Source organism: Micropterus dolomieu, linkage group LG08 (genome assembly GCF_021292245.1).
Source record: "Micropterus dolomieu isolate WLL.071019.BEF.003 ecotype Adirondacks linkage group LG08, ASM2129224v1, whole genome shotgun sequence".
Classification (NCBI taxonomy): Eukaryota; Metazoa; Chordata; class Actinopteri; order Centrarchiformes; family Centrarchidae; genus Micropterus; species Micropterus dolomieu.
The window spans coordinates 39,870-49,921 of NC_060157.1; the positions used below are offsets into that span (position 1 = coordinate 39,870).

Consider the following 10,052-nt stretch of genomic DNA (forward strand, 5'->3'; position numbering starts at 1 on the left):
TTATAATAATAAAAATACACTTGTTAATATTATTATCTACAGTTACGCTTCACACAACAGCTGTTTGCAACCTGACCTTTTCTCCGTGAGAGGGAAGAAGTTTGAAAAGGCGGGGAGCCCCCAGCTGCAGGACTGCATGGATCATGCGTAATATTTATCCAGCCAGACGGAACCATCACGAACCGTTCACAGCGCGTACCGGAGACGGAGTGGGGCGGACCAGGGACAGGAGATCGCGGAGCGACCGGCCCGCTGCGAACAGTCCGTGATCGTTCCCTCTGGCTGGATGAAGTCTGACGCTCCTGATTTTACGCACGGATCCCTGACGCTAGAGAAATATAGAGATTAATGTCAATAAAGCACGCTGTCAGCATTTTAGAGATCATGCTTTTAGGGGAGCTGATGTCTTATTAGGAGGAGCTGATCTCCCCCGTAGTTTGCACCCTGGTTTTACATTAACCTAAAATCATACATCATGTTTATTTGTGAGAGGAGGAGCGGCTGGTGATGGATGGGTTTCCCTCTGTGATGCAGTATGGGTATAACCCTAACCCTACATAGTTTCTTTCCACCTCTGAGGATCAGGACCTGATCAGGAGTCTGAAGTGTGACTTTACCCTTTCACAGTGTCAAATTATATGATCTAAATTATAAAATATTAATCAGTAGATGTTTTAAGTCTGTGCTTCAATAATGAATACATCACATTTCAGGGCTTTAAATGAAACTTTTCTGAATGATTTTTGTAAGGCATCATTTTGATGAACAGTTCACCATATTATATTTTCAAGTTCTATTAAGTCAATAATTGATTATTAAACTCACCTTGTTGGATATTTTACACACAAAACAATCTATTCAGCTGAAGAATTCATGAGACTGTATAGATGCTAACATGCTCAGTGGAAACATTCTGATGTTTAGCAGGTAGCATGCTAACACCGGGTCGACCTGGTGGAGAGTTTCCCCAGATCATCCTGAGAGGAAAGTGAAGGGCCAAACTTCCACCCGACAACAAAGCAACAGAGAGGACAAGATGAGCGATGGGATGAGGCCCCTGAGACCGGTACCGGCTGTAACGAAGGATTATCAAAATATCAGTTAGTGGGATGTTCGATACTCCAATCACGAGCCGCCTTCGCCGCAAACATACACCAATAAAAGAAAACCACCAAACACTAATTCAGTCACTCCAAATAAAGCTGACTGTAAGGTAAGAACCTTTCAAAATATAAATGAAATGCCCACAATTCAAATGATAAAGAAACAGAAGGGGGGGGGGGGAGTTTGTTCAGATGTGTGTGGATGTGGTCCAGTCCAATGGGGGGCAGAAGGTGGTCCTGCCTGTGGTCCAGTCCAATGGGGGGAAGAAGGAGCAGCCTGGAGAGTTGCAAGAAGGAAGACTTAGCTTTGCTGGTCCACCAGGACAAGGAAGCTCCAAGCTGCAGCTGAGCAGGTTGAAGGGCATGTTAACATGGTGGTCCACACCTGCTCCAGGGTACAGCACAGTTTCCCACAGTCCTTTGTTGCTTGTTTAAGTTCACAAAGTCTGGGCAGTTCTTGGTTCCACTCTTCTCCAACTCTTCTATATGCGATTCAGTTTCACTCCAAGGCCAGGAGGCCTCAAACCTGGGTTAATTCAGCAAACTTCCTCTTTCCTCTAAACTTCTCACTCGTCTGTTCTCCTCCATGCATGAAATGTTTGTCTTCCCTTCCCCGAGCTCACAGGTGCCTGATTTATCTCCTCCTGCTCAAACCACACCCCTGACCAAAAGCAAAAGGCTACAAAAGGCTACACGGCCACCCTGTCTGTGGTCGGCACCTCAGGTTCTTAGCTAGCCGCCCTGTTTGTTGACATATTTCACACCGGATGGATGTTTCAGTCTGCAGCAGTGGGAGGCTGACCGACTGATGCCGTGAGCATTTGTTCAAGCTGCACACAGTCTTTAGGACATTTTCTGGAAAACATTCAGGTCTGGACCAAATGTCTTGGAAATTCATCCAATCAGTCTGGACCAAGTTGGCAAACCAACCGACACCATCGTCTGTAGAGCTAAGAAGAAGTTGCTGCATCATGAATTTACCTGGTTCAGACCACCTGTTAAACCGCGGTTCAGGTTTCCTCACAGTCAAGTCATTAAAAAACAGACACCATGTCTGCATGACTAAACATACACAGGAGACCACGATCCAGCCGCTGGTCTGGGGGAGTATAGTAAAAACTCGTGCAGTTGAAAAATATTTTTAATCTTTGAACAGAAAGTTTAACTTTATTATGTGTGTGAATTAATTTGAGGCGGCCATAATCCAAAGAGACAAATGACTCCAGGACACTGAGAGAAATATTGGAGAAAACATCTGGATAACGCTGCTCACTATTTAAATAAAACAAGTGCTGCGAGTTCCCTAAACACTCTGGAGTCGGACTGAGAGGGCCCGGCTCGCAGTTTCTGTTCTAGCTCACACTAAGGTGCCGGTCAAGTTCTTCCACACCAAACTGGTCCCGATTCTCATCAGTACTGGACTTACTTGTAATGCAGATTCTGGACAGTAGAGGTCGCTACTGCACCTGTTTCTCTGTCCTAAGGAGTAAAATGGATCCATATAGAGTGCATATAAATCCAACAGTAAATCCTGAGACCGGAGCAAAGACCAGCCAAGATGGATGCACAGAGGAAACACAGCACAACAGGTTCTGGTTTCTGTTCTTTATTAGTGGAATGGAATATACACCTCTGTGCTTTAATGCTCTTTTCTCCTGCCTTCATTCACTCCGCTCTCTGAGACTCAGTTCACTGGATGAAAAGATGTTTAACTCTGCAGCATCTGAAGGGCTGCTGTCGTACTTCCCCCCCTTCAGTAAGACTTCGTCACATTTGAAGGATGGGGATTAAATGGCTGCACAAACACCGCTTCAGATGAAAAACACAATTACAAATCTAAATGAATACAAACAGGTGGAGAGTTTAAGAGCAACTTAACACGAAATCCCCTCCTTCACACAAAGCGTTCAGTTATGGATCTGGTTCGATCTCCTCCAGAGACTCTGTGCAGCACCTGGACATTGTTGTGGTTTAGAGCAGAGGGTCCCAGCCTGAAAGGGGTCCTAAGAATATGTTCTAGAATTAGCTTTTTCTGTTGTAAATAAAACTCTTTGGTCACAAGCAGACAGCTTCGTTTTCAGGGGCCACAGGTACAACAAAGGCAGGAGGAACTGCTGATCCAACGAACCACAACCAGCGGAACGTCATCCAACACGTTCCCTTCACAAGGTGGACTTAGTGTTAGGATCCTCTTTAACTCTCCCACCGAGGCCGTGACACACAACATCATCTGCCATTTTCATGAACCTTTGAGCCGTTTGCCAAACAACATTTAAACCATGGCTGTAAGGATCGACGCTAATCTCAGCATCAGTATCATGTGTAGCATTTTCACACCTGCACAAAAATCACAATATGAAATTAAAACAGCTTCATCCCCCAAAACTGAAATGATAAGTCACTGATTAAAGAAATTAAAGATCAATCAAACAAATCCATTAGTATAAATACTGACTTCATGGCTTCAAAATGCTACAATCAGCTTACTTTTAGCAAATTTACAAATAAAAAGACACAATTTTGTCCGTCAACAACTTGTGATTGGAATAAGATATTATCTCTGACAGTTCATAAAACTATTCACTTATTAAGTCAAAGGAACATTATACAATACAAAGGGGAAATGATCATTTGCTGCAGTCGGATTCAGACTTGCTTCAGAGGTTTCCTGTTTATCGCAGTTGAAGAAACAAAGATGAGAGTGACAGCAGGATCAGGTCCGACCCATGAAGGCGTCCCGCAGTAGAAACAGTAAAGTGCAGCAAAGCTCCCAGCCGTTACCCACAAGCCTCAACATTTAGCGTCACAAAAACATTCAAACTCAAATAAATTACAAGAGTAACTAAAGTCAAACCTGCTTTCAGCTTCATTCCCTGTACAGTTCATCAGTTTAATATAAACAAAACTTACAAAGAAGCTTCATGACCCAGAAAAGACCGAATAAAAACCACAAGAGTGAGAGTTTTTTAACACAAAACTGAACTGAAGTCAGGGACTGTTTGTTACAGAAATAAGGAACTTCCTGTCAAAATTACAGTCACAAGGCATTTGTAATTACCGTATCAGCCCATTACGGTAATAATCCCACTTACTAGCTTCTTCTGGAGCTTCATCTGACGTAACATCACTCAGTCTATGAGAAAAGTTAGAGTTAGAATGATTCTGTCCAACAGACAACAACATGTACTTATTGAAGGACAGCCATGACGCATAAGGTTCATTTAGACACTAAGCTGTTTCAGTCATTTTACTGTTAAATGCTGTAGACGGGGTGTAGGGGCCGGCTGGGAGCACATGAAGTATTAGTGGACGTACTGTGGAAAATAAAAGAGTTGAAGAACCAGTGAACAGCCTCCTCTCTCTGCCGTCTCTGCAGGAGAAAACAGATAAAATACCTATAACGGTATCCATGCATATTTGTGACAGCTCATCATACAAACACACATTCATACAAACACACACATACACTTTGCATTCTGGCGAGGAACATGCCTGAATGATTTTACTTTGATATATTCTTCTGGGTATTCTAACGTACGCTTCTCGTGGTGCAAACACTCGGCTTGAAAAGTTTGGGTCGGGGGAGGATGAGGAAAACTAACCGATGACGGGCGGGAGAGAAGAAAGGAAGAGTTGTCATGCAAAAAGATGATGAGATGAGATTTCCCCCTTTGTGTTGTGTTTTTTTTCTAGCTTTTTTCTCTGATATGACGATAAGTTCCTATGATCAGTAGTGCTACTTCTACTGCACGAGGCTCATGCACGGAGGAACGCCCCACCACTTTCATCTCTATCTTTTTTGTCTTTTTCTGGTTTGAGGGTTCGACTGGAAGATGCAGTGAAAGTCTATGATACAAAATATGTTACAGTATGTACGTCTTGTCTCCCGTCTGTGTGTCAGTCACTCACACTCACTTCTGATTGGTCAGGGAAACGCTTCGCCAAACTACTTGCAGCTAAAGTCACGTGTGGGTGATGGTGGAACAGAAATGCATTGTCCCCTGTTGAGATTCACATCTCAGAAGTAGACTGAGGCTACATCCACACCACTACGACCTCCGTGCTCACCAGGGTGTTAGCTGCGTATCAGATCTCTGTTTTTATTTAAACGACACGTGAACACGTAAACATCACGTGACCGTTCACGTACACTGAGCATGTGCGTGCCGGTGTAAACAGGAAGCAGATTGTCTGCTCTGCAGCTGCAGAAGAAAGTTCTACTGTAGACGAAGGAAGAGCAGCGATGGAGAAGAACCACAGCAGAGATTCCTCTGCACGGAGTGACGGCGAGGTGGAACTGTTGAGAAGACGGGAGGACAGAGAGACGGAGGCGGCGGGAAACAGGCTGGGAGTCGACGCAAAGTAAATACGGAGACACGCAGAGGACAAGTGTAGAAGAGTTATTTACACACTACAGAATACTTTAATAAAACTCTGTCAGCAGCATCGTGTTTCTGCTCTGACTGACTGATCAGAACCAATCAGGAAGCCAAACGTGAGCGTCATCGTTTCCACCCGTCGGCACGAACACGCCGCCCCGGAGTTTAAAACCAGAACGGGCTGAGCAGCGTTTTCACACTTCAACGTTTCAGTCTGGACGCGAGGAAACGCAGCAGAAGGTCTGAGGTTTAAACGAAGACGTAGCCTGAGAGAAGAGCAGCACTTCCTGCTTTTCTTTTTATGATATCCTATGATAAGCAGCAGGAACAAAGTCAACTTAGCCGACGTGGTCTGCGTTTAAATTTGAAACAGTTTGTGCTAGTTCTACTTTGTTGGAAACGTTTTAACAAGTGACGGCCATTTTGTGCAAACACTAACATGAAAGTAATGGCTTTTAACATAATTTGTGTGCATAACATTAAATATGATCATTTTGATTGTATTGCATGAGTCGGTCTCTCTTAGCATTTTTTGCACGTCATGGGGACAAACGTGACTTTAAAGCTGAAAAGCTTTTGGCGTTGCATTCCCTTTTCCCATTTTCATCTAATGTACTTGTGTTCTCGCTCTCATTGAAAAGATCACACAACAAATGAAATTCTTAGTTGCTTTACATTATGTTCCCTGCAATAATCACTGACGTTTTATAACACATTATTATCGGTATTATTATTCTGTTCATTTGTTGATGCTATTTTCCTGCTTGTTGTAATGTTGCATATTTTGAAAAGTAAAAGGCTTTCGTTCCTGGTCCGACAAACACTTCTGAGCTACAGCCAGACCAGTCCACATCAGACCTGATGAATCCAGTCCCTCATTTAACCCTTTCCTCTCCACAGTCCCGTTTAGAAAGGTAAGGTGAGTCCAGCTCGGTTTGTCCCGGTTCCTTGAAGGTAAGATCAGCTCACTGTAGTTAGTTAGTTAACAGTACTCAGGCTCAGCATAGATCAGTTAAACCCAGATGAGTTCATGTGTTTCAGCAGCATCTTGATCATTATTAAGATTTTCACGTTCTTACATGTTTCGCAACTGGATTCTGAAAAAAGCTCACGAGTTCTCGCTCATGGTTCTCTTCCTTTTCTTAAAAAGTGTACCGAAGTGGCTTCAGCTGCTGAATTAGAGCCGGGGAAGAGATCTTCCATACATACTCCCGAACTCCTTAAGATTTGAAGACATGTTGACCCATTGTTGGGGTTAAAACCTACAGTCTTTCAACCAGCAGAGGTCCAACACGACACTGAAATGAGCAGCATTTTTTCTGCAGTCAGACTTCCAGTCTGTCGCTGCAAAGAAAAGAAACCAGCATGCATTTGAATCAAGACAAAAACCAATCCATAAATGTCTGAGCTCCACGGGCCCGATAGCCGTCACCTGTTTCCCACAATTTCCAAAACAATCAAAAAACTGTATCATGGCTTGTGAAGCTGCTGAAGGTTGTTTGGTTGTTAACAGATCGTCTCCGTCACGTCTTCTTCCAATCACAGATGAGTTTGACAACAAACCAGCTAAGTCTAAATGATCCTCCGATGGTCAGCAGTCTCTCTGATTCATTCAACATCTCTTTTCAGAATAAAACCATTCAGTGCCAGGTTTAGACTGAAAAATAAGACATTTTGTAACCCTCCACTGAAGCATTATGTTTAGTGGGGATGCCAAATGGACCCAACGAAACCAACGCGTCAGGTGGGGGTGCTGCATTTCTGTCTTTACATCGTTTCCATCGTCAGTTCAGGATGAACCCTCCAGGGTTTGTGCTCCGAGATCCAAAATGTAAAACAGTGCAGGAGGGCGTGTCTGGGGTCTATAATGCATGAGGGACTGATTCTTAAGACTTTTTGCTCCCCTTCGTACAGTAAGCCATTGTGTCTCCATTTGGTTCAGCCCATGTAATCCACAAAATGGTGTGAGGAAGTGAAAGGAAACAGCGGACCTCAGAGCCTGAGAAGTCTTTGTCACCCAAATCCTCGGCTAGCAGTGCCCTGGGTTCAGGTTCAAGGGTTTAAAGGGAGTTCAGGGTTACGGGGAGGGTGGCTGCTGGGGCGGGTGTCGAGGGGGAAGTTGCAGGCGCGGTCAGACGTTATAAGGAGGAGATTTTGAAGGTGTCGTGGGTGTAGGTGGTGGCCTGGGTGTTGCGCAGGATACCGGGGATGGGGGCAGGCGATGGGGGGAGGCTCTCATCAGGTGTGTTGGCGGGCGGCGTGGGGATGCTGATGATGGCAGCGGAGAAATCTTGTTCCCCACAGTTGAGCTTCAGGTCACCGGTCTGGGCGTTCAGACTGGAACGACTGGAGATACACAAAAGACAGCGTTTTTATTTCTGAAGAGGAAAGGAAGACGAAACAGTGCTGTGAGGTCCAGTACCCACGGAACTAGAAAGGAAATAAAACTATGATAATACAGTGTGTCAGAGTTTTGCTAATTTTTCCATTTTCCAAAAAGAATACATCTGTTTTTGGACAACAGTGTCTTACTGTTAGCTCACTTGGTAGAGCCCCATGGAGTCCTTATCGCAGGGGCCCGGGTCTGAGTCCAGCACGTGACCCTTTGCTGCACGTCATCACCTCTCTCTACGTCAAAGGCAAAAAGCCCCAAAACTATCTAAAAAAATTAAACAAAAAGCGCCAACGTGTGCAAATTGTTCATGTTTGTGCTGTGGCTCAAATCAAAATACTTCAGAAATGTGACGAAAAAGAAAGAAAGAAACGTTCCTGGTGATTTCTGAGATCATGCGCATGGCTAACTAGCTTACAGCTAAACTCTGTACAGCTGCTTCATTAACAGTCCAAAGCAACCAAACTGTTAAAAGCATGTTAGAGTGTTTTCCGTGGTATTAATAGTAAAATATTAAGTACATCGAGGCTGAGTTTCCTCTGCTCCTCTCTGTTAGACCTAAAAGAGTTTATTGATCTGTGATATAAATATATACGTATGTCTCTACGGTGGCGTATCTTCTGTACAGCTGTATTGTATCAGTAGTTATTATCACTGTTTACGTCTGAGGCGGGATGCAGGTGGTTTTGACGTGCAGGGTGTCCAGCTCCTGGACGCTCCCCCGGCTGACGGACACCGTGGAGTTGGCCAGTCGCATGGCGGCTCTTCTCCTGGCCCGGCGGGGGCAGCAGCCGGTAGAGTTGTTCTGCGCCCCCTGCTGGCTGGACAGGGAGGTGCTGCGACTGGTCCTGTAGCCCACCGACTCCGTCATGCACAGCTCGCTGTAGTTCACCTCGTTTGTGAACTCGTGGTTCTGTGAGGAGAGGGTGGAGGTCAGACCGGCTAACACACACCACACATTGGCTTAGAAACTGAGACTGACAGGTCCTTGAAAAGTTGAGTTGAATGATTTCAATCAGGAAATGTAAAAGTTTTCCTTTTAATCTTAAGTTTTATGCCATGGAATAGAAGTTCCTAAAAGTTCAATAAACAGTAACAGAAACTAAACGGAACTTAACTTTTGGTAAGATTGTTTTTCCAACTTCTGTTTCTAAGGTCATTAATGAACTTTCAGTCTCAAAGTGAAGTACAATGAAAAACTTTAAGTGAAATGAAGTGAGACAGAGTTTATGTTAAGGCTGTGTGCAAAGATAAAGACATGCTAACAGGATTTTAAGCCTCACTGGTGTCTATCGACGTGAAAGCAGATGGAAATCTGAACTTGAGATGTGTCTGTGTGATGTGAGACTAATCAGCAGCTGCTGATTGGTTCCTCACCGTCGTCTTCTCCAGGCAGTGCAGCAGGTGGTTGTGTTGATGCTCAAACGCTGATCTGTTCTTCACACAAAGAGCCGTGCTGTCACTGTCCGGATCCTCAACACAGAGAAACAAACACAAATGAGTTACAACCTGATCCATTCATCAAGCTGAAATGATGATAAGAATCATTTTACTTTCTGTGATATATTGATAACTCTCTCTCTCTTCATTTTTTACACAGCAAATTCAGACAGGTCCTGATTTGCATACTAGACTGAAGTGTGCTGACAGTGTGTTGGATATTTACTCAGGACTGAAACAGTGAATCAATGTGTCAGCTTCTGGAGATTTGTACTTATTGAGCTTACAGGGGCGGACTGGGACAAAAATTCAGCCCTGGCACTGTAGCCACGTACGCCAGCCCACCATACCACGCATCCCCACCAACACACATTCACTACTTAGGCTACATTTGTGTACATTTGTGTCCACCTGTAAACAGGTGCAGGTGGGTCCAGAGTATAACTGGATCAAAGCGGCCTGCGGACAGACATGTCCTGGTTTCTCTGTAGTGTCTGAGGGTTTTTGGAGTTTCAGTGGACACACAGATTGCTGTGGACCCGAGTACAGACTAGCCAGAGAGAGTAGATTAAGTGTACTTCTCTGTTTATTCTCTTTTCAAAATAATTGTATCTCAGTTATTTGCTCAACCCCTCAGCCTGTTTTTATTTTCCATTTAACTCTTTTAACCCTGATTGGACACTGCACTGTAACTTTTATTATATTTTAATGTGTATTTTCTCAAATTCCCTATGTTGC

General features: G+C 44.2%; 1 protein-coding gene across 1 annotated transcript in view; it reads right to left on the reverse strand.

Moving 5' to 3' along the window:
* Nucleotides 1-2,693: 2,693 nt before the first annotated feature.
* Nucleotides 2,694-10,052, reverse strand: part of LOC123974573 (potassium voltage-gated channel subfamily D member 1-like) — an 8,604-nt gene continuing 1,245 nt past the window's right edge. The window contains exons 2-4 of the mRNA XM_046055383.1: nt 9,252-9,347; nt 8,537-8,787; nt 2,694-7,828 (exon numbers count right to left, since the gene is read on the reverse strand). Coding sequence (XP_045911339.1) covers nt 7,621-7,828; nt 8,537-8,787; nt 9,252-9,347 — 555 coding nt within the window. The 3' untranslated portion in view covers nt 2,694-7,620. The remainder of the gene's footprint in view (nt 7,829-8,536; nt 8,788-9,251; nt 9,348-10,052) is intronic.